Source organism: Cyprinodon tularosa, unplaced genomic scaffold (genome assembly GCF_016077235.1).
Source record: "Cyprinodon tularosa strain WSP-4 unplaced genomic scaffold, ASM1607723v1 ctg97, whole genome shotgun sequence".
Lineage (NCBI taxonomy): Eukaryota > Metazoa > Chordata > Actinopteri > Cyprinodontiformes > Cyprinodontidae > Cyprinodon > Cyprinodon tularosa.
The window spans coordinates 2,554,864-2,580,211 of record NW_024039751.1 but is presented as its reverse complement, the minus strand read 5'-3'; the positions used below and the strand labels follow the sequence as shown (position 1 = coordinate 2,580,211).

At 36.2% G+C, this 25,348-nt stretch overlaps 1 protein-coding gene and 1 long non-coding RNA gene across 2 annotated transcripts in view; one reads left to right on the top strand and one right to left on the bottom strand.

Annotated features, from left to right (window-relative positions):
• Nucleotides 1–257: 257 nt before the first annotated feature.
• Nucleotides 258–25,348, bottom strand: part of LOC119776946 (cadherin-12-like) — a 223,007-nt gene continuing 197,916 nt past the window's right edge. Inside the window, exons 10-12 of the mRNA XM_038275610.1 lie at nt 15,838–15,955; nt 12,106–12,357; nt 258–1,611 (exon numbers count right to left, since the gene is read on the bottom strand). Of these exons, the coding sequence (XP_038131538.1) occupies nt 1,100–1,611; nt 12,106–12,357; nt 15,838–15,955 (882 nt within the window). The 3' untranslated portion in view covers nt 258–1,099. The remainder of the gene's footprint in view (nt 1,612–12,105; nt 12,358–15,837; nt 15,956–25,348) is intronic.
• LOC119776948 lies at nt 21,306–21,867 on the top strand. Its single transcript, XR_005279851.1, has 2 exons — nt 21,306–21,464; nt 21,774–21,867. It is a non-coding gene; the product is annotated as an uncharacterized LOC119776948 (long non-coding RNA).

Below are 25,348 nucleotides of genomic sequence, written 5' to 3'. Positions count from 1 at the left end.
TCCTGCAACTTTTATGTGTGGCTTCGTTTTAACAAAACTGAATCAATTAAATAGATGATTGAGAAGACTCTGGATGAACTGAATTCATACTGAAAAGCTAACTCAATCATCTGGTTCAGTTGAGTTGAAGCAGATGGATCTAAAAGTTGCAGGATTCATTTTAATGCGTAATTAAACTTGAAATAGCAAACTGTATGACTAAACTTTGGTCCTGATCTGGACATTGTTAATTAATAAATTGAAACTGAATGGTTAGCTTTTCTGTCCAAGTGGCATTTATTTAAGAAAACAGTGCTCATTACATGACCAAACCATAGCATTTAGCCAGCCCTAACTTTATCTTTTTTTACAACTCTAGTACAAGTCTATTTACAGAATCCAACTAACAGAAACATACATTTTCACATAAGCCTTTTTCATTAATTACAAAAATCCTCAAGTGTCTCCAAAAATAAAAAATACCAATTGATGATTGAAAGATAAATAGATAAATACACACACATTCAATCATATTCAGTCATACAATAAATAAATAGAACAATAAATAACATTCAAAACATTCTTTGGGCAAACTTGGCCCAGCTCATTCACCTCACAGGTTCTAGCATTGGTCTCGATGCCAGTCTGAGCACAGTACAGCATGCTGAGTGAATCAGCTTTACTTATGGAGTTATACAAAAGAAAAAAAAATATATACTGGATATGTGCCATGAAATAGCAAGTGAAACAACAATTATATTGAGGCACTTTAAAGGATGTTCCAGGAAATGACAACATTTCCATGCATCTTCCTCGTAAGAGAAGAAAATGTAGGACTTGAAACCACATTCAACTAACAAGAAATGGAATGACTGCTCATCCAATCATGTGAACAAAATTTCCCTTAGTTTTTTTTTTTTTTTTGGAGTTTTTTTTACAATTTTGGAAATAAATTTTGTGAAATGACCTTCTAAAAGAGACACAGTGAGTTGTAAAAAAAAAATAAAAATAAATAAAAAATAACCTAAAAGGAAAGGATGAAAAAACATGAGGCAACAGCAGAAAAAACAAAATAGAAAAACTGATCAAATAATGTTACATCCTCCCCCTTTGAGGAACATCAGTGTTTGTTCTCTGTGTTTGTCGAATCCGAATGAGTTTCTGACTGCTCTCCAAAGATCCCTGCAAGAGTCTTAAAGCGAGGCCCCCAGTCACTGAGGTAGTCATAATCCTCCTCAAAGTCTATTGTAAGAGACTCGATAGAGCTCAGAGACTCAGCTACAGAACCATCACCCTCGTAGGCGTATGTAGCCAAAGAGTCGTAGGGCGGAGCCGAGTTGTCAGTGTCGTGCTCTTTCAGTCTCTGGTTGATGAAGTCTCGAATATCCGAACTGTCCTGAGAGACAGGCGGCCTGGGGCCTCGTTGCATCTCAGGCTTGATGTCCCTGCGGAACAGGTTCTCCTTGACTACTTTGGGGTTTCGAAGGGTCCCCATGTCAAAAGCATGTGTGTCCTCTTCCCCTCCTCCTTCATCATCGTAATGGATCACATTATCTCGGATGTCTTCTTTGGATGACATTAGGGTTTCCTTTTTCTTTTGCCGTCTCAAGCCCACATAGAGTACCACGATAACTGGGGAGAAAGTTCATATACATGTTAGAAAACCACTGGATTGTGTCCAAGAGCTGCTTATTGAACAATTTTCTTTGATGTATAAATTAAAACAGGTTAAGGGTTGAATCAAAGTTACATTTAGTTACTAACACAGGGGTCCTTTACAGAATCTTAGCACCATTTTGTAAATCCCAACTACTTTTTTGCAGCCAAGTATAGCAGCGCTCAAACAATAGTAGCTTGGGTGAAAGACTGAATGAAGCTCTTAATCAAGTGTTCATAAAGGCTGATCCATCAGGAACAATTAAGTCATATCATTCAAACGATTAAATCAATTGTAGCGAAATGAATGTTAAAATTGTAAAATGCAGCGTTTGTTTGAAGAACCAATGTCATATTTACTTGTATGGCAACTGTTTTTTGTAATTTTATATTATTTTTGCCTTTGGGGTAGGGGTTCTAGGCCAGGTTAATTGAACTGCACAATATCTCTCCCTCAAAAACAGCATGCCTGATGTCAAACTATACATGTTTTGGGTGAAGGTGATATTAGGGCAATGTTGGTTCAATTCAGTATTTGGGGGGTAGTCAGACAAACCATTGGCAAGGTCTTGACCCAAAATGACAAATCTAGACCTCAACAGACACAAAAACATTGTAAACTTTACTTTAACTGTTACTTCTTTAGCCATATTCGGTTGTTTGCATTAAGTGGTGACTTAGATTAAAATAGTGATGATATTCATCCAGATTAATATTTTTTTTTTTATTGAGAAATTTATTTTCACTAAAGGATTTATGAGGCTTAAAGTATCATCAGACATCATTACATTTTGTTTCCAGGTGTCTTTAAAAAGCTGGTGAATTACTGTTTGGTGTGGAGGCTGCAGCGCCTCAGAATGGAAGAAAGTGAAGAGTCAGTGAGAACTGCAGGGAAGATCATCGGGGCTCCTCTTCCCTCCATAAAAGACATTTCATCCCAGCACTGTGTCTCAAGCCCATAACATCATAGATGACCCCTCACACCCCCACCATGGACTGTTCTCCCTGCTGCCCTCTGGAAAGAGACTTCGAAGCATCCGATGCAGGTCCAGCAGATTCCAGAACAGCTTCTTCCCCAATGCCATTCGACTGCTAAATGTTATATAAAACGGGGCTTATAAAAAATAAAAAGCAATGAATGTTGGAAACTGTAAATCATAAACCAGTCTTATGTTTACATTTTATCACTGCTGCACTTTAGAATGGAAAAGTCTTGAGCAAAATTTATTTTTGTATATGCTCTGTGTGTACAAAATGACAATAAAGTCTGTCTAAGTCTATTTTGTTATGTAATACCAAAAGCTGCAAAATGCATGATATAAATTAAGATGCTGTGTGTTTATATATTCCTTCTTTACTATCACAGAGCCTGCCAACTAATCTTAAAAGCTTGCTACACAGCTTGTATTTAGGTGCAATTCAGGTCAACACCCAGGGGGGAGTTTTTAAAAGTAATTTCTCTCATTTGTGATTCATGTTGATGAAATAAAAGGTTGGGAAATCAATCTCTGTGTTTTATTTTTAAGCCATAACACCCAAGGCTTTGTCACTTTGGCGTTCTTTGGGGTTTTCGGGCTGCATACAGTGAACTAAGCATGAGAGAGCTTTCTTCAAATTAGTGTTGTAGCGCTTGATTCGAGTTGGTTAGGAATAGCATAGGAATAAGGCTGCAAGTGGAACAACATTTTTGCACGTAAAGGTATGGTGGCAGATCTTTGCGAAATTTTGAAAAGATCTGCCCTCTCCCCTTTAAAAAAAAAGAAAAAAAGAACTTGCACAACCCTGTAACCGCTCCCGAGAGGGAAAGCCTATTAAATGCGTGCAAGAGCATGCACAAGCCCATTTTCTCCTCGTGCACACTTTGTTTAAAATTTGCTGTTTGTTTTTTTCATACAAGCTTACTTTCCAAAAGAAGATTTTAAATTTTTCCACTCTGTCAGACTCACGACCGGTAAATGAAAAAGGGGACGGGCACGTGGGACGGCCTTACAAAAACATATCACCAGAATGATTGACAATTAGGAGGACCACTTATTTAGATGATCCACCCAGAAAAAGAAGATCCTCCACTATACATTTAAAATAGGACAAAATTCTATTCTGAGGTCATATATCAAATTCAGTATTTATAATCATCAAAAAACAAATTTCAGATAACCTTACTTCCTGGACAAATACACTTCCTGTGAGAATTGTGCGACTCATTTTTAGAAACATTTCAGCAGTGTAAGAATGTCGACCCTAAAACGAGCTGTTTTTCACACAAAAAAATAAATAAATAAATGGCAACAAAAAACTAACGTGTGTGGATGCCGGCAAAAAAAGCAAAGAAAATATATCAATGTGATTTCTTGTGGACTCTTTTTAAAACGAAAAAGTCAAGAAAAGACAGGTTTTAATGTCAGATATGTTTTACCATTCATAAAAGAGTATATACATATATACATACTATTCAAATTATTATTGTTATTATTACTCATATTTAATAACACAGTGATAGTTATATTACTTCCCATTACTATATAAAAAAATGGTCAAAGGGAATCCCTTCAGCCAAAAAACTACTTTAATTAGCAAGGCAAAATATTCTTGGTAATACATCACTTTTCCAGCTACTATTTTCCCAAAGGGTTTTATTATTACAATAATTTATGAGGCTATCCCTGCATTAACACGTTGTAAATTTCTCACTTATACAACTTTGGATTTTATTTCTAGCCATTAAACTTTTCTAAATTCATTCCAGAACTTTATGCAGAAGCTCCTGCAGAGCTTTGCTATGTCCATCAGACTTTATTATCTCATTAGAATTGATGTCATGCTAACATGAAGCGCTCAGATGATGAACATCGTATTCTACTAGTGAGCATGATAACATACTGACATTTGCAATTAACTCACAAGCCCTGTTGTGCTTACAGTACAGGCCAAGAGATCTGACTCTAAACGACTGATCCTGGTCAGACATCTGAGTTAGCTCATTATTTCAATTACCCAGTCAGTACTTGTTTTATCTTAACTTCCTTTGATAGTGAGGTAAAACAACAGAGTTTCATCTAAACTATTACTAATTTCTATCCCTATGCAGGGCCATTTTCCAACATGTTTTGACTGTGCATTGAAAATCATTAATAAGCAAAAGAAAGCTGTTTAAATCCTATGCCTGCAAGCATGGCCCCAATATTTTTAAGGCATGATTCCTTGGTAAAGATACCAAGATTTCCTGGTCTCAACACAAAAACTGAAATGCTTTAATAATAATAAAAAAAAAAAAAAAGAATTGTTGGTGAGCTCCTGCTACATTATTATAACAATATATGAGCATTTTATACATAGAATATCCAAACCCTTTCAATGCTAACAAACGTCAATGTATTTAATAAATGTTTGCACTCCTCTGTTAAAAAACAAAAACAACTTTGTTGCAATATACTAAAATATTAAAAAGGTTTGAGGTCTTGAAAGACTTATGCAAGCCACTGTATTGATTATTAGAATAGAAAATCCCTTTATTGTCCAAAACTGGGGAAATTCTGGTGTTATAATCCTAACATCACTACGATATTTACCTTTTTTAGTTGTTTTTATAACATGAAATATTTCCACAAAGCATTATTTGTCGACTTTTTTAAGAGACGGTGAGCTATTTTGTCAGCTGACCATCAGTGCTAAGCAACAGGTTGGGGAGGGGCCACACTGTGTTTCATAATTTCAGATAAAATCATGGGGGCTCTTTCTTTAAAAGCTTAATTCAATTAATTTAAACATTATGAGCTTTTTTACTATAAAGGTTTTGAATTGATGATTTTGATGATGTCTATATAATGTACTTTTAAAACCTTGCTACTATTTGATATTTGATCTCAGTGACCAACCAGCCCATGCCCACATGTACGTTAACATTAAATTTCACTAATGGAAACAAAACAAAAAATCAAACAAAAACAATATCTAGTAGTTCCCTTTACTCCAGCATACTTTAGGCTGCATAGACCACTATTGTGTTGTTCTCTTGCAATTGCAAAGCAGTAAATTTCCTGCTCTCCCTTCTCTCTTGTCACTGCAATCTGTCTTCCTCTGTCTATCTTCCCTCTGTGTCCCTTCCTCTGTCTCTGCACTGAATAATGCAGTAAATAGCTGCACATCGGAGGTGGAGCAATAGTAAGAATAATTCTGAAATCAGTCAGTGAAATGAAAGAGTCAAATAAATACAATGAAGTTGAAAAAAATATATATGCTGCTTTAAAGACCTCTTTTATATAACTCCTCCACTTCCTTCACTTGCAAATGAACTCATCAAGCTTTATGCAGTGTTTCAGCTCCCCCTGGTGGTATATTATCAGACTGCAGTAACTGTGCTGGTGAAGAAGGGCATTGTGAATGCCCACTAAGCTATACAGAATCTGCTCATCAGGTTTGAGGGACTAAGAAGCAAATTGAAGCCTGTTTTATTCGGATCATTACTTCTATTGCTCCAGCTAAACCTCTGTGTCTCTATGGAAACTCTCATAAGGAGAGTTCACATTCACTCTACCACTTCTGTTGCTTGGGCACAGCCTGACAGTTTGGCATCTTCCTGAGCCTTAAGGGAATAATTCAAGCGGGAGCTTTAAAGACAGCCTTCTAATGGGAAGGACGCATTGAAAAACCTCTGTAGCACTCCACAACAGTCCACCATGGGTTTTATAACATTAAATACTCATCTGTAAGAGGATATTTTCCCAGAAAACATGAAAAGGTTTTGAGGAAAAATTGACAGATTTTAATGCAGGGTTTTTCAATTACATCTGGTTTTTAAATTACAAGAGTATTTGAATCTAAACTGTAAAGTATCAACTACCGTTGAATCTCAGTGTCTTTAGGAGCCCCATTTTCCAAATTTATAATTAAAAAAATTATGCCATAAACCACCATGTATCTCTTCTTAGCTATGCAGATTAGTTTGTGAAATTAATATCAGAGAAATAAAGGGGGGGTGGGTGGTTTGTCTTACAACCATGACCTTGCAGGAAACATAAAAAGCTATAGCTTGGGACACATCACTAGGGCACAGAGATTAAAATTGGTTTATAGAGCTAAGCGACTCCTCCCTCTGATCTTTAATGTCCCATTGAATGAGCATATATGGGCTCTATAATTAAATACGGGTGCTCTTGGACAAATGCCAGCCCTGCTAAAATGGTCATTTCTCGTTGTCATAAAGGGGAAAATTGTATAACAGGAAAATGAAACCTTCTTGACATCTAAATATTCAAGAATTTAGTATGCGAAAGAGATGAAGGTCATAGTGCTGGAAATCTATGAAACTTCCAAGAGGATTTAAAATGCCTTTTTATTTAGGGTGTCATACTGTAGTTTATTATGATGATTACTGATAACTCTGTTAACGTCTTTACAGAAATAAGCTAGAGATCAGAATAATTGGACCACTGAAAATTATTTACGTACCTAAATGGAAGGAAGATCAAAAATGATTAAAAAAAATTTACCAGCTCTTCTAAGCCATTTATTTCCACATGCAGAAAAAGCTGGCAGATGGTATGAAAGAAAACAAATAATGGATGGATGGATGGATGGATGGATGGATGGATGGATGGATGGATGGACGGACGGACAGTGGACATGTCAATAACTATGTTTACAAGGACACAAGTAGTTGGATTGTAAACATGTCAGACTGAAGATTCGAATTTTTTCCAGTCGAAAATAAATTTCATTCTGATTGAGAGAGGTGGGTTTTTTCCGATCGCCATTCTAATTGGTGTCCATGTACACACCCATTCGGATCAGTGAAGTAAAATTATCTCTACGCATGTGAGCAACATCAGCGTGATGTTTTTCTCTTTACTAACCTTCATCTACTGGATCCTGGTCCTCCTTGGTGGAGGAGGTGGCTCTAAATGGGATGTGTGGATGAACATGCCATCATGCTCTCTACCCCTGTGGCGCAGAAGCTTTAGCATAAGATACTGCTCAGCCCTAAGATGACCACCACAGGGTGGTAGGGTGCTTCAAAGGTTCATAGTGAGGATGAGTGGACATGTAAAGGTTTGTTTACAAAAAAAGGAGCTTCTTCTTCGACTACTAAAGCATTTCCAGATTAATATATGTGTATGCTTGAATGATTTAATATGATTTAAAGGTTGATACATGTATACACCTATAAATGATTGGATAATGTTATTTATTGTCCATGTAAACAGAGATTTTGAAATTCCAATCAACCAAGATTGAGATAGGATTGGAGAAAATTTGCCCATAGAAACTTATAATAAATGGATTTAGAAAACCAGGTGGGCTTCCATTCTGTTCTCAGAGGGATCAAGTAATGGAGTACAAATACTTTTTTACCTTACTGAAGTAGCTTTTTGGTTATCTAAACGTTTGACATAGATAACATATGCATTTGTCAAAGTACATTTAAAGAGAGAACTTTTTTAAAAATTTTATCAATTCAGAATTTGAGCAAAATGTGCATTCAAGAGAGTTGAACAATTGCCACTGCAATGTATTTCCTACTACTTTTTTACTCTGTTAATTTTTTTTCATGTGCAGCACTTTGAGATGTCTCTTTACTGAACTGTGCTATGCTGCAGAAATAAACGTGTCTTGCTTTACTGCATATAGGCAGCCATATTAGGGTAAATTGTAAGTACTAAGCTGCCTAGATACAATGGTTTTCATTGTTATCTTCCATCTACATGCTACCCAGATTCCTGCTGCAAAGCTTGGATGTAGTTACATTTCAATAAAAGGTTATTGATTATGGTTTGTAAGTTAGATTTTTTGCACCATTGTAATATTAGGCAACAAATCTGCTCTATGAAACACACACATGCATATACTGATGGTAGTGAGATACATTTTAGCCACAGCTGTCCTGGGTCTCACACAGGCGCTACACCCATCAGTAAGCAATTTGATAGTGAAGGGTTAGTGCTTAGGGACCGGTTTGGGATCGTTGACTGAGACTGAGCATGGGGTTTGAACCAGAGACCTTCTGGTGGGAAGGTGGACTCCTACATTTGACTCCTCTGTTGGCTTTATTATATATAACAGAACATTGACATCAGTATAATCTTTAGTAAAAAGTTTTTTGGGTTTGTGCAGTGCGCCATAGACCCGTGTGATTCTAAGCCTTTCTCCTTAATGGCATTCTTTTTTTTTTTTTACATCACTTTTGTAATTATTTTATTTTATCTTTTTTTCATCCACTGGGGTAAAAAGCTTGAGTGTATGCTTAAATACCTAAAAGTGTTTTTAGAACCATCCCTACTGTCATTACTTCTACTTGAGTAATAAATGTCAATACTTTTGACATTTCGCTCTTTTCCACTCTATGTATAACTTATACATTCGACTGAGTCCAATGATATAATTGCAGAAAAAAACAAAAACAAATGAGTACAGTTATATGCGATGATCTTTACTGTAAATGATTAAAATCCCTTTCATTTTGATTTTATTGCTCATTTGTGCTGGCTAAAAATGAACAACAAAAACACTCCTGACTTTAAAAGCAGACAAAACCACCATTAGCAAAGGAATAGTGGTGGAATAGAAATGTCAGTAGTTTGACATTTTATAAAATGTCAACATCTCTCTTTTTGAAAAGAGTTAGACATATTGATCAATACCACTGTCCTGAAATCCAGTTGTCAATGTTTTCCACTGAGTGTAAAGCAGGTAGACTGCCTTCATATGAAAAAACAGAAAGGACTTTAATGATGAAAACAAACAAAAAACCCAATTAAGTCTTTATAACAATTAATAAAAGAGTATTAAATCCTATAGGAGTCCAATTAAATTTGGTTTTGCACAGCTTTTTTTCCCCCTTGATTTAACCAGGTAAACCCCTTTGAAATCTGGATCTCATTTTCAAGGGGGACCTGACCAGAGATATGCAAATGGCCGGTGTACAGTTTCGTCCTACCTTCAGGCTTGTTTTAAGCTGTAAGTTTTTGCTAATGGTTCATGCTATGACACCTCCTAAGCATAAAAAAAAGTGAGAATAATTTTATACGTCAAAAAAAAAGAAAGGTGTACAACAGACTGTCTTCTGAAAACTTTCAGATTACTTTATCGAACTTTGGGGTTATTCTTTTAAGTTATTTTCATAGCTCTTGGTTGAATCTAAATCCCTGAGCTAGCTTCTGGAACTGGAAGGGTACTTTATAAAAAGTCCAGATAAATTTACTTCCAGGCAAATTTACTAAATGCACAGGTTATTATTTTTTTAATCTAAGGCAGAGCATTTCACTCTAGTGAGCTTCATATTCCTCTTCTGCTCCTTTGGCTTCCAGATAGATGAGTCGCAGTAGCGCCATCACTCACTGCGGATCTGAGTCCGTTGTGGTTTTTAGACGTACAGTACTCACACTGTACAATGGTTTTTGTCGTACAGTGTGAGTTGTAGCTGTGAGCAACGATTGAAAAAAATCGTACACTGTATGCCCGGCTTAACTCTCGAAACTTTAAGGTCACTCGCACATACACTATTAGCAGAGGGTAGCTTTAAAAAAACCATAAATGTTGTCTCTAGAAGACAAAAACATACTCCCAAAAGTTTACAGTAGCACAGTTTTTAAAGATTCCCAAAATAAAAATGATAAAGAAACACTTAAACATTTCAGAGAACTATCAGAAAACACTAACTTGTAGGTAATGTGGACTGTTTAATCCCGCGGTTCTCAAAGTGTGTGGCGCGACCCACTGGTGGGGAATTGAGACGTGACAGGTGGGGCGCGCCAAGTTCCGGTGTGTGTGTGTGTGTGTGTGTGTGTGTGTGACTATAAATGTAGAATGTGTGAGAGCAAACTGTCCTTATAGCTGTATGTTGCCGCTTTTTAGACCAATCAAACCCACAAAGTAATCATTACTAGCCTACATGCAGTCTAATTAAAAGAACATTAGATATGAGAAAAATTTCCCCTGGAACTGAAGTGCCAAAATAATGATTGACGTGACGTCGGCATATTATTTGTAACAGAATAAACTTTCGCGCCCCAGTGTTGCCAACTCAGCGACTTTGTCGCTATATTTCAGACCCCTCCAGCGACTCTTTTTCAAAAAAACAAATCTAGCGCCTTTTGGAGACTCTTACGTGAAAGCACGTATCGTTCCTTTTCTTGTCCTCCAGCGGCAGGTGCTGCCGTGGGGCGCCTCCCCCATCCCCACCCCTTTCTCCCCCGCTATCGCAGGAGTCCCTATCAGCGCTGCAGTCAGAGCAGAGACACAGCATGTTTAACTTTTGCGTCCAGACTGCAAATAAAGCGCACATGCGCCGGGATTGACGGCGCAGGTTGATCATAAATAACTGAATTTGAAATATTTTATCTTAAATAAATAACGGCATTTGATTCACACAGCCACATGTTCATGTTTCTGGTTAGGAGTGGAGAGCGAGTATCCACTCATCGGGCAGAGAGCTGTGTGCATTCTTCTTCCCTTTGCCACATCATATCTCTGTGAGATGGGCTTTTCAGCTGCTGCTTCAATGAAAACAAAATACAGATCTCAGCAGAACATTGAGCATGACTTGAGAGTGGCAGTATCAAGCCTGCAACCCCGTTTTGAGAAACTGCAATGCAAAACAGGCTCATTGCAGCCACTAATGCAGGGATAAATAGACCTGTCTTGCCAGATGGATTTCACTTCTTTTCTTTTATTAACAGATTGCAGAGTGGCACTTTAATTTTTTCTATCTTTGAGCTTGATACAAATTTTGACACAGCTGCATTTTTATTTTCTTTATTTTTGAGCTTGCTGTTATTTGATGTAGATTTGTATTTAGATACTACTTGTTACTTCAATAAAATTGGAACATTTTAAGATTGTTGAATATTTCATTAGCATTGTGTTGGGGCGATGGGGACAGGCGGGGCTTGAAAATTCCCCCTTGTCCAAAGTGGGGAATGACAGAAAAAGTTTGAGAACCACTGGTTTAATCCAACTTTTTTCGGTGCTTTCTATTTTCTGTGTGCTATAGAAGTTAAGTTTCCACGGAAAAACTTCTAAGGAGCCTACGGGTTAATTTTTAAAATTATTACTTTTATGTTACTTATTGAAATTTAGATGATGATTTAAAATTTGCTGTGCTACCTTCTGTCTATCAGTTGCTCAGGGCTCAATTGGCTTTAAAATTATATGCAGCCTTAATTATTATTTTAGATTCTGCTCTGCTTTAGAACAAGGTAAAGAAAAGGCATACAAATATTATATTTATTTAAACAGAACCTTCAATTTAACACCCGCACATTTATTTAACCAGTAAATGCAAACTGTCTCTGTCTTATATCTGGGTATCTCTGTAATGGCCTGTACATGTTCTGTATATGTGGTTGCATTTTAATTGGAAGTATTAAAAACTGGCATGGGCATCTTGCAAAGATATCATCTAAAAAGTTTAGTAAAGTTTCAGTCTTAGTAACTTTCAGTTACCGCTGCAAAAGACTTTCAACCAGATCTTACCTAATAAGATGACGATACACAAAAGTATGGCGATGAGAGCTCCTGTGCTTAGCCCCACAGGCAGAAAGATGGCCTCAGCGCTGCATGTTAGGAGTGAGCCATCTAATTCGCAGCCACACACGCGAATTGTGAGAGTGCCAGTGCTGCTCTTTCGCGGGTAGCCGTTGTCTTCTATCACAACAGGCAAATAGTAGATCTCCTGCAGACGTCGTCTGAAGCCACTTCGCTTTGTGACAATTCCAGCTGTGTTGTCTGAAAGAAATACAGAAAACTGATTCATATCCATTCAAAATAATGCATTTTAAATTAGAAATAGTAATAAAGTAGGTCTTATTTTTCAACTAATAAGAAAAAGTTATGAGAAAACAAACACAATAAAGACTCATATTAATTAAAATACCCTCTAAGGTCATTTAAAGACATAAGAATAAAAATGTAAACTTAATTTCTCATGGTGAGAAAATTGCCTCTCAGATTAAATTAAAAAGCTCCTTCTTTTGAAAACCTACGGAAAAAAGGTCTTAATCTCTCCCTGCTCCGAGATCTCCTTGTTTTCCCACCTCTCTTTCACTAGGTAAATATTGAGTCTGAAATTTGCTGTAACAGATTCTAGCTAAAACAAAAAGGATGTAAAAATATGAAAAGCAGCGAGTTCAGTAGACGACCAAAGGTGTAAGCAAAGCAAGTTGAATAAAGGGTGACAATGTACATGCAAGAGGAGGGATATGTCAGTTCGAACCTGCCTGTTCCTGTCTTCCACAGCCACATTGTCTGACCCCTGTCAAGCCAGGTTTGTAGCACCAACAAAGTCTGCACTTTTTTCTGACAGGAGGTCAGGCGTTTTAACACACCTTCCATGTTGTGCACAACCATGATTTTTGTTTGCACCCTCTCTCTCTGGCTGGACCTGTGTGCATCGCCTTCGGGTTTGTGTTTCCTGTCCTTACCTATCAGATCCTGGTCTGTATCCACAGAGTGTGTTTCCTTGGCTGCTGGCATTCAGGAAAGTGAAAGACAGTGTGCCCAAAAGGTAAAAGTGGATCACAGGTTCAGACCTGGGCTTGTCAAGGACGGTGAATCTATTCGTTTCCCCTGGCCTCATCCTGCCATGTCCCACTTTTCACTGCACGTCTCTCTGACTCAACTTCAAAGAGCTTGGAGAGTGCACGCTGAAGAGTGTCACACGTGGCCTTATCATATCAAGGTGTGCTTTAAAGTTATTTTCAGAACAGAAAATTGACACTCTAATGACCTCATACCAGCTTCAGCCACTTCTTGATCTTTGGGGAGTTTTTAATAATTAGAATAGTTTAATAATTAGAATTAGAATAGTTTCTGTTATGATTTAGAATTTTAAAATATATTTATAGACTTTCCCCATTTACCTGGTTGAGTATTTTTTCTTCTTTTTTACCCAGCTGTTCCTTGTTTTTAAGCATCAAAACCTGTATCTATTTAAACTTTCTCATCATAACACGTAGATTCTTAAGCATACTTTGCTCATTGTCAGCATAGTTATTGCCCTGATTTAGTACAGAGGCATCTATTGTTGCTTGCATTATGCCCTCAATAACTTCTTGGTAAACTCGCTAATCATTACTGAACCTTTTTACACAAACATTACTGTTAGACCCTTTCCACCCAAACAGGGTTGTTTTTTGGTCAGATCAAATAATTATCAAGCTCATATTTACCATTAGTGAAAGGAAAATACAAGTAGCACCTGGTTGTCTTAGAAACAACAACCCTTTATTTGTACAAAATCTATTTAGTGAGTTGAAAAGCAGTTATTGGTAGGAATACAATAATACCTTTTCAAAATTGGTTAGAAACATATATGGGTAATCTCGCAAACAGGTACAATTTAGATGTATTTTGTAAGTTTTAGGCTATTTTGTCATGATCTGGCCGGTTTGCTCCTCCCTAATTAGTAATTCCTCTCACCTGTCGTTTTCCCTCCCTGCCTCAATTATAATTTATTCCCCTCACCTGTTTCCTCTGGTTTATATTCAGTTCAGCCTGAGCATTTAGTGCCAGATCATTGCATGTCTTTCTGTCAGTCTTTCTGTTCAGTTCTATTTTATGGTTCATGTCCTGGATCCTAGCAGCCAGTGGAAAGAGGGTTTAAGTGTTTGTCTCGTCTCCTGATCGTCCACTGTTCCTCCCCTGCGGAGTCCTCTGGGTTTTGGCTCATTATGGGGGGAGATACAGTTTTTATCAAAGTAAGCCTGGCTCCAGGGAGGAGACCAGTTTAAAGTCCTGCTTGAAGTTCCGGTTCCTACGTCCTGTCTCGGTTACCCTCTTCCACTGAGCCTGCTCTTCTGCACCTGATCCTGTCTGCTCCTGTGCGTGACCACCTGGTCATGCTTCTGGTCCCAGTCTGACTCTGAACCCTCCTGGAAGTCTGGATCCTGCCACCTGTTTCTGTTCCTGCCTGATCTGGATCCTGCCTGTTCCGTCTGTTCTGGATCCCTGACCAGGATCGGCTTCCAGCATCACCTCTGGGACTGCAGCACTGGGGACATTCGTGGTCTGGACTGTTAAACCAGGTAAGTGACTCACTGAGAATATCATCTTCAGTCAGATGATCGTGGTCACTTACCTGTGTTTCTCCCACTACAGTAACAACCCCCCACCCCCCCGCCTGCAGTGTCCACGAGCCACAGCTCTGCTTCTGTTTTGTTTTATTTAATTAACATTTGAACTTTCTTACTGACTGTCTCGCCTTGAATTCTGGGTTCTACATTCTGAGTTCTTGACATATTTTGTGTCTGGTGAGCATTTTATGTGTTAATTTGCCAAAAGACAGTGATGCCCTTTTATTTGTTTTCTGCTTGGAGAAAGTTGAGCTTCTACAAAGCCAGATTAATTAAGCTGTTCTTATGTCTGCTAGAAGCTTTCTTCTCAATGACAGCAGACAGAAGAGGCTGTTAATAGTGTAGAGTCAGTTGCAATCTGTAGATCTATGTGGCCGTGTAGGGGGTTGCAGAGCTCAAGTAGGTGGGTCGTAATGACAAAGGTGTCCATGATGTTGGTCAAGATATTTGCTCTCTGCTTAATTTTCCAGAGGATGTACAGGCTGACAGGGATTGTCCCAGCCAATGATATTGTTGGGGTTCTATAACAAAGTAGCACAACAATGATGTAATCTCCTCCAGTCCAGCACAATATATTTTGTCTTCTCTACTTTCAAGTTCAGATTGGTTTCCTTCCACTACATGGCAAGGTGACACACCTCACGCCTGTAGGAAATCTCATCCCTGTTGTTAAATTGATCAACCCTAGTTGCTAATTGGGAAACTAACTAAAAATATTGCAGATGGGTTCATATATTAATTATTGGTTCAGCAGTATAGGGAGGAAGGGGCTGTGTTTAGAAAGTATTTTCATTCAACCTCAACTGGCTAAAGCCTGTTCGTCAAAAAATGCAGCAATCCAGCAGGCATAGAAAAATACTGAGCTCTAGTTGGTCAGTTTGTGAATAAAGTGCTGGGGGGGAATGGTGTTAAATGCTGAGCTTACATCTAGGAATGACATCCTCATATTAGAGACCTTAATGTCCAGGAGTTTGATGGTTGAATAGATAGCATTAAAGATGGCATCATTAGTCAAGTGGCTGGAGCAATATGTTCTGGAAGGTAGAACCGTGGCTACCTGCTTATTTTTATTTTTTTTTGTTTCTGACTATATTAAATAATCAAAGAAAATGCTGATATGTTTTAGAATACTTACTCCCAAAGTCTCTGATTGTGAAATTCTTATTTTTGACATCTTCCTTGGATGTTCTGAAGGAGAACTGTTGTCCAGCACTTTGTAGATCTTGATCCTTTGCACTGAAGATTTGAAGCACCTATTAGGCACAGAAGAATAAAGTGTTTTTCTCTTTTTAACACATATTTGAATTTTACATGCTGTTTATTATTCCTGGACATGTCAAAATCTTAGCACAGATTTCTTCGTGTTGGAGGTTATTGATAACCTTTTTTCAGTGTTAAATGGTGAAAGATATTCAACCCTTCTGGCTCTGTCAGTAAATGACTCTCCCTGTCAGGTTGGAAAAAACAGCTGAACACTTCCTACATAACCTCAACATATTGTGTGATGGATTCACTTCATTTAAAATCACTGGGGCTTGCTCAGTGGTTGTAATTCTAGAGTGAGACACACCAGTGTGAAAGGTTCTAGCAGAAGCTTATGATATATTTCCTTTTCTAATATAGTTCCTTGTGTGGGAAAGCTGCTTACACACCGAATCAACAGAACAAGATTTTCAAAGTTGTATCACAGCCTGGAATTGAACTCTAAATCCCTGACAAGTTGAGAAGGACATGTGGTAGATATAAAATAAAAATAAAAAACACGTAGAGAACAAGGAGAACCAATTTTAAATCTTATCTTAATCGTCCCTGGTATACTAGAATGCATTGCAACAGAAGGAACAGATGGCATGAGACAGAAAGTACAAGCAGAGCAATGAGATTAAAGGAAGAAAGATTTTGGAAATCTTTTAAACTCTTATTTTTCACCTTGTACCATGTGTAGGTTTTCATCCAATTAGATTTAGTGCTAAAGCCAGTTCCTTCCAATTTCTGACACTTAAACAAATGGTGCTGCAGTTCCAGCATAAAAGCAAAAAGAAACAACAAAACATACTTCTATGAGGCGCTCGAAACACCAAACATTAAAATAAAGAAAATAAAAATTGTCAGCTTCGCACTTAGTCTGCTAAATTCAACACAAACCAATCCAAAAACGGAGCCATAACAATCCAAAAAAGAAGTTAAACTAACACTAAAACATAACCAGTTTTTTTTTTCTTGCTGTTTTTATGTTAACACTCAGTAAGCAACAGTTTGACTTGGCAATTCTAATTATAGTGAAAATCCCTGTTTTCAGCAATATTGAAAACATGTGTAACCCTCTTTTGAGATTCTGGCTAGATATGTGGATAAAAACAAAGATAGATGCTTAAAATACAAGTTATAAGCTAGATACAGTAGCTAAGCGTATGACATTTGGATGAGTGATGAAAATTGTGTGCAAAAATGATTTAGCCAAATGTTATTGGTGTATACACAACATATTTCAAAGCAGAAGGTAAGCCATCTAGGTTATTAGATTAAAGTATTTTAAAATAAGGAAAGTTGATTAAATAGTCCACAGATTTAATAAAGATTTTTGTAATCAAAGACATTAGGGTTTTTTGTCTCAACCTTTTACAAAGAAACCTGTTCTGTTCGCCAATGAGTAAAAGAATAATGAGCCAATGAGCAAACAAGATTTGCTAGAACAATATGTAGCCACCTAAATAATCTTCCTATCACCCTCGAAGACATGCAGAACTAATTACGCTTCATCTCTGCTTTTTTTCAGCTCTTCCTGTTCCTGTAGTGCTGCTATGCACTGGGCTTGACCTGCTGAAGACCTGCTCCATCTCAAGATCTCCCTCCAACAAACAGGAATGACTAATCAACCCTGCTGTGGTGTTACATTATTCCGACCATGCTGCTCTCCATGTTTGCCCTCTCAGTATTTGAATAAAATTCCCTGCAGAGGAGCAAAGTTGACACTGGGTGTGATAAGTGTTCTGTTATCCTTCACACAGCGGATGTTAAGTTCACAATTTCGATCTTCGGTGAGCAGGATTAGCTCTCTGATAAATATATTCTGTTGTAGTTAATTGTCACTTTAATTACTGTTTGGTAAATTAGTTTTATTTTATTTTTTTCAGTGAACTGGTGGAGTTAATTAGCAAGTATCCATCACACAAAATGAGATGGATCATGAGGCCTAAGTTAAAAAAACAACTTTTTTTTATTCATAAAAAATCTGGAAATGCATGTTTGTGGTTTCAAAAACTCATAAAAAAATAAGAAAATATATTTTAAGAAAGATATGTGAAAATGTTAATACCAATTGTAACTATTTTTAAGGATAAACAGTTGCAGCTAAGTTATTAACAATTTGCTGAGTTTTTTTTCAACTTATACTGGTAATTGTTTATTCTCTTTACATAAAGCTTCACACAATATGATGAAAAACTATGGACAAAAGGAATACAGAAATTTACAAAGTATATATAATAGAAACATATATATGATGTGATCTTTTTTTTTCTTTTTTTGCTATTGTTGAAAATCCAAAATTCAAAATATTTTTTTAGATATTTGCTCATCCCCATGACCTCTTGTGAGCAACACTCTCTTCAAAACCAGTCACTATATTTGAAATAAATACTGTAGATGTTTTAAACCGCATCTCTATAAAGCCTCTTATAACAGGTCACTGTGCTTTAGTGCTAAGTTGAGCAAAAATGGGAACAAGCTGAAATTGAATTGCAGTTCTGTCACTTTAAGTGTTGTACAATATTTTCCTTTCTTGTAAGAAAATCATTAAAAACCCTGCTTCTTTATGTCGCTTGAACCCTAGTTGGCCTCAGCAGATGGTCGCTCACAGTGAGTCTGGTTCTACTGGAGTTTACTTCCTGTTAAGAGGGATTTTTCCACTCCACTGTTGCTAAAAGCATGCTTAGTGTGAGGGATTGCCTTCGAGTCAATTCAATCAACTGGTTTTCCTTAGATCACATGTTGTTAATTGGCGCTATATAAATAAACTGAATTGAATTGAAATGAATCATTGTTCTATTTTAGAGCAGGTTGATGAAATCAGCAGTCAACACACTAGCTAAATGTGAAGAACAACCAGAGCTTCAGTTTCCTTGTTTGCTAACTGCTAATTGTTGCTCGTTAGACGACAGAAACAGAATCTTTTTGCTTCAGCTTTGGTCTCGCCTAAGAACACCTTTATGAGTTTCTTGAAAAAAAATTTTTTTTTTTTTTTTTTTCTTGGTTAGTTTAGCTTTCATTAAAGTAATCATTAAACTCTTAAAGGAGAAGAAGGAAGGCTTTGCTTATCAGGCTACTTTAGCTGCACCTGTTACTTTTATATGATTATGTCAGAAGAATATCAATAGTATTGACAAAATGCTTTTTTTTTTAACAGATTTAATTTCTCTGTAAGGCTGTATTTGTTTTGTTTAGAGAACCCGCTGATAATAAAAAGAGACAGGCTGCACTTTCTATGAATTTTTTTGAGGCATGTTGCAGTAGCGATTAAGCAGATGGTAATCAAATGTTTTTGGTAGTGAAGTGAGGGAATTGCTTTTTGCAGACAGTTCAGCAGGTGGTCTTTGGTTAGAAAAAAAAAGTTTTTTAAATACATCTTTGTAATTTGGCAAACATCTTGTAAGCCCTGAATGCTATTTTACACTGCAGGCAGGAAAAGCCGAAACAGCGTAGCATTTGCTCTTTAATTAGAATTTGTCACAGTAAACTCCCCTTTTGCTGCGCAGAAATACTTCCCACCCCACCTGTGATCATAAGTGTGGCTGTCACGACTGCAGCTGCTTATTACTGTGTCCCATTGTATATTTGAAAGCTTCAAATGTATTTTGCTTTCTCACTTGGAACACTGTAGGCAGAGAATGCCCTAGTAAAAAAAAAAAGTGCTTTATTGTATTTCAAGTATATTCATATTTCCTATAGTTTACTGAAAATGTACTTAGACAAATTGTACTTTTTGTAAATATATAAAAAGTATACTAACATTACGCTTTCATGCTAATACTTTTAACACACTTTAACATAATTACACTATGTTACACTTTATAGAAATATATTATTAAAAAAGTATACTTTAAGTGAAAGTTATGTGTAATTTCTAAAGTGTACTTATTTTAAATTTGTTTTTACATATATTTTTGCTATATTTTAAATTGTATGCTCAAAATTGTCATTGTAACGTACATTGAAAGCATATTTTAAAAGTACACATTTTAATATCGACACTGTAATATTAAGTTTGAGTGCATTTTAAGTTACATTTGAATCTAATTATGAAGTGAAGTTATATACGCTTGTACTTCAGGTAATTCTTTTGGAAAGTGTTCAATAGTATAACTACAAAAATGCACTTAAACCCTATTATGCAATTTTGTGCTGTGTGTAAAGTACACAGATAGCAATTATTGCAGTTGTTATGTAATGTTTAATAAGTTTTGAAAAAGAAATATGATACAATACATCTTACACACAAAACCACATTGAACAAAACACTAAATGTTCACTTCAAAAGTACAGGTGCACAAAAATGTGTGTTCTGCTGAAAAGCAAGTGGTTTAAAGCTGGTGCAGTGCTACATTATGATCTAACAAATAGCATAACCCACATTGCAACAGAAAAGTTAATACTGGCCAAATGCAAAAGAAATAAACTTAACACATTACAATTGTCTCAAGTGTTCAAAAAAGAACATTTCATTAGTATTGTTTAATGGATCAAAGCAGGGCTACTGCAAACAAGACCAATTGGTGAGTGCACATATTTAAAAGTCGCTGACAGCACTTCATGCGTATAGGAGTGATATGTGGAGGTTGTTTGGCCTTGATGTCTGTAAAGTAGTAGCTCCCCAAGAATTTTAGTCTTGGGAGTTTTTGGTTCAGTACTGATATCAGAATTCCCATAGACTTTGAATGCACCACACCTGCACAGCAGTTAGTCACGGCTCCTCCCTGCTCAGAGCCAGCATGCTTTTCTTTTAAGGCCTCGGTCTGCATGGAGAGAGGTAACTTTCAAAACATTCCCATTTGGTTTTGAAATCTTAAGATATCTGTATAAAACGCGATTTTGATGATTATATTTGTATTGTAGAAACAGGAGATGTAATCGGTTGAGCAGGAAGATTTGCTGTGAAGAATATCCTGGTGAGTTCACATGAACCTGTGAATGAAATATATATATTTATTGAGATGTAAAACCAGTCAGGATATAATGTTTTGTAAGATATGTAATTTTACTAGCTAGTTTTGATTTATTGAATGCATTAGCACAGTGAGAAGGAGGCTAACACGCCCCCATGTGCTCTTCTAAAAAATAAATGCACTTGCAAGCTAGCTACATCGTGTGTGATGTTGCTGTAAAACCCCCACAAGGGGTTAACGTAAAATTAACCCTTCATAGGTGTCCTGGATTGTTTTTTCCAGATACAAGTATTGACTACTGACCATAATGATTTCTTAGACCGTGAACCACATGTAAATTGATAATTTTACTTTATTTATATATTTTTGTCTGTATAAATGTGGTAAAACCAATTTATATTATGGTGATTACATGATTTATTTTCCAATTGAAGTAATTGCTCTGCACATTTGCGTGCAGTCTGTTTTTTTTTTTTTTTACATAGTTGCAGAACCTGCTGTTACAGCTGAGCGGTTCATTGTATGGACTGGACTAGACTCCACCAGAGATGTTGATGCAGAATGTTCCCAATGTGAATGCCATCCGGTTCCCTGGAGGGTGGTAGGAAAAACAAGGAAACTTAAGGATTTTTCTTCCCTTTCTTTCTGCGGATTCATAATTTTTTTCTTTTCTGAGATCTCGGACAATTTTTGTTGTTACTTTGTTTAATTTTTTTGATCAGATCTGATAAAACCACTTGATGCATCAGATTTATTTAAATTCAACTGAAATGGACAATTTCTTTTTCTGGTGCACTTATGGACCCTGGTATATCATACTGATACAATTTGTCAGACTTTTCTGATGTACTGTTCAAAAATACTATGAATATGCTGCGTGACTTACAGTATCTCTCTGTTTGGTTAACAGACGCTGTTCTTCTGGAGTTTCCGTAGACAAGTGTCTCTGATGTGCGCACGGCCATCAGACGAAAATGTAACAATGAGCAGTTCAGCCAAAAAAAGGAAAATAATGTGTGGTGGGCGTGTTTTTGTATGGTGCGAGGGTTTAGGGGTGCAATAATAAGGAATGTTGTTTTTCATTGTTCAGTATTCCTCTGTAGGGTTGGGAATTGAAAAGATTTTCACGATTCCGATTCCCTTTTCGATTCTATGAAACGATTTGATTCTTTATCGATTCTTTTTTCGATTCCAATTTGGGGGGAAAAGGAGAACAAACAGTTTGATTATCAGAATCAACTTTGTTTACTTAACTATTGCACAATCTTACAAACTCAACAAGATCAAGATGTCCACAGGAAATGTGAAACTGGAGTAACATCTGTGTTTAAATTAAAAATGAATACAAGAACAAACTTAATAACCAACAATGTCTAATAACAAATGATGGGATAATAACCTATTTTAAATAACAAAAAATACTAATTATAAAACAGTAGTAGGGAAAATTAACAGTTCTTTGCAGAAAGATGAGCATATCTGCTTTTTCTGGAAGGATACGGGATCTTTCAGGGCTAATGGTGTCTCCAGCCGTGGAGAACACCCTCTCAGATGGGGTGGAGGAAGCCTGCACACAGAGGTAGTTTTCAGCCAGTCCAGATAGCAAGGGCAGCGTATCTTGCTTGTTCCACCACCACAGTGTGGCGCTATCCCTGCAGGGGATGGAGGGCAAGCTTTTATAGAGCTGGATTTCCTGATCTACTCTCTGGGCTAAGGAAAGACGGGGCTTTTATTCACAAAGTGACCGCAGCTCGTTGTCTTCCTCCTCGAATAGTTCTTCCAACTTGCGTAAGTTGCGTAACTTACGTAAAAAACGTGACGTAAGTCGTGCTCCCCAGAGCTGGCGCTCTAGGCTCTGGTGCTGCGGGAATCGAAAAAAGAATCATTCAGCGAGCAGCCAAACGATGCCATGGAATCGGAAAATACGGAACCGGTTCTTAACAGGAACCGGTTTTCGATTCCCATCCCTATTCCTCTGTGTTTAAAGTTTATTTGTAATGTTTAGGTCTGCTGCCTGACATTGACATATTTCTACAAAGTGTACTAAAGTACCAATATTTGAAAATGTGTTGTAAGTTTTATAATGAAAATGGTTAAAGTCGATATGTAAATGTTTATACATTCTGAGATAGTACAAGTTGTTATATTATTTGTAATGTACTATAATTTGGACATGTTTCAAATACATTAAAGTATATTTTTTATCTGCACGGAAGTATATCCACAAGTCTTTCAGCATTTAGTATACTGTTAATACATTTGCAAGAATGTGCAAGGTAGAAAGTAGTATAGCAATGTAATGATAAAGTATATTTACTATTAACTGCAAAGTATGCTTTTTTAGTAAATGGAATAAGCCAACAGTATAATTAAGCATATTATTACCACAGTAAGAGTATATTAAAAGTTTAAAGCTTATATATTTTTAAGACACTAACAAATCATTTTTAATGTAGTTATAATACAACCATAGTGCACTTTAATTTGACTAATTAAGCATATATTAGTACATATAAACTCATATACTTAAAGTATACAAAATATACTTTAAGTTGTTCCACTTTAGCACATCAAAGTACACTAAATACACTTCAAGTTGAGCTTGCCCACAATTTAATTACAATTAAAATATATTTAGTACAAAATTAGTTGTTCCAAAATAGCATCCTTCAAGTTAACTAATCATAAACACACTTAAAGTATAGTAATGATTAGTGTGCCTTCAAGTACACAAAAGTATGCTAAATTTTAGTACACTTAGCACATTTATTTTTCAGCAGGGTGATAAGGATGCTCGCTAAATGGTGTAAATATCAGTGTAATTACTCTTCCATAATTGGGCGATTCACCGGTTTAGCATTTCAATGCAGCACAGCAAATACTTTAAAGAGCAGAAACACATTAGAAAATGTGTCTGCTGTTTCCTTTCTGTGTTGAACACTTGACCAACTGACTATGTGAATACTTTCTATACACAGATTTACATAAAAAAAAAAAAAAAAAAAATCATTGACTTCCTTTCTTGGTTTCATCAAGGTTACAAATGATACGCAGCCGATGAGGCCACAGCGTGAGGTACTTCAAAACAGACAGTTTGTGTGTTTTTCAGCTGTGTTGGTGCAGATAATTATTGAGAGAGATATACGATGGATTTTTCAAGAAGCAGTTCAACAAATCTTTATCGTTCCCCAGCTGTGTGCAACACCTGGTGGAATCATGCTGTGGAAACACTGCAGGAAAACATGCATTTTGTAGGAGGGGGTGAGGAAGGAGGCTTAAAATGGAATAAAATGAAGTGAAAGACAGAGAATAAAAGAGAATATGGGTAAAAAAAAGAGGGAATAAATTATTATTAAATTTGCATACTGCCTCAGGATTGCATTAGAGTTGATGAATATTTTGTCCTATAAATTATTCTTTTCTTTTATAAAATAAATTACAATTATTTTCTAATATCTAGCCCAAAGAGAGACAAACCAGTACTACAACAATTTTAAAACTGCATTTAAAGGTGCTAATTGTCCTATTTTTGCTAACTGGCCGAAAAAGACATTTTTTATATCTTTGATCTAGCTGAAATTCCACTTCACGAATAATTATTTTAAGTCATATTACACATATTAATATCAAGTATGGCGGCCTATTGGTATTTCTCTATGAGTTAGGAAAAAAAAGGTGTTCCCAACCAGTTATATGAAAGGTCTCTATAACCAATTTAAATAAGGGCCCTGTATGGGTGTGGTTAAGCTGGTTTGGTACTAAGAGATATTTAAAAAAGCTTCTAGGGTGAACAAAAAAACAATAGCATAAAAAATCTAAAGGAATCCTATAAAACATTAGTTTAATCTTAGAACAAAATTGAGTAATTTAGTATAGAATATAAACTGTGCTACAAACACATGGATGTGTCAAAAAGAAACTAGGAACCACACTCAAATCAACAAAGGGTTATGATGCAGGTCCAAAGATGTAAGCATCTGAGTAATGTGGTGGTCCAAAGTACTTACTCTTATATTTTATTTACATAAGTAGTATGCAAATTAAAGTTAGCAAACCAGTGGTTTTCGTTTTTAATTTAATCCAGTTGGACCATTATAAGTTCTACTTGTTTTAATACATTTTAGATACACCAGACACCAAAAATGATCAAATTCCTAAACACAAATGTATAAAAAAATGTCCTTTAGGGATGAGGTTTGACAGATTGTTCCTTCAAACCATTTTCTAATTTCGAAATATTTGTTTTAGTTATCAAATATAACATTCTGAATTCATTCAAATATGTAGATATATATAATAGTATACAAATATTTTTGAATCAGTGAAACTTCTCATACCTGAACCGATCTGCATAAGTTTGTTCAAGTATAACTTTATATTAATAACACATAAGTATTTTATGTGCATTTATTCTAATACCTGTTTTATATACCTTTTTTGAAGATGTTTTTTATTTCTTTTTATCTGAAAATTACTATTATTGAC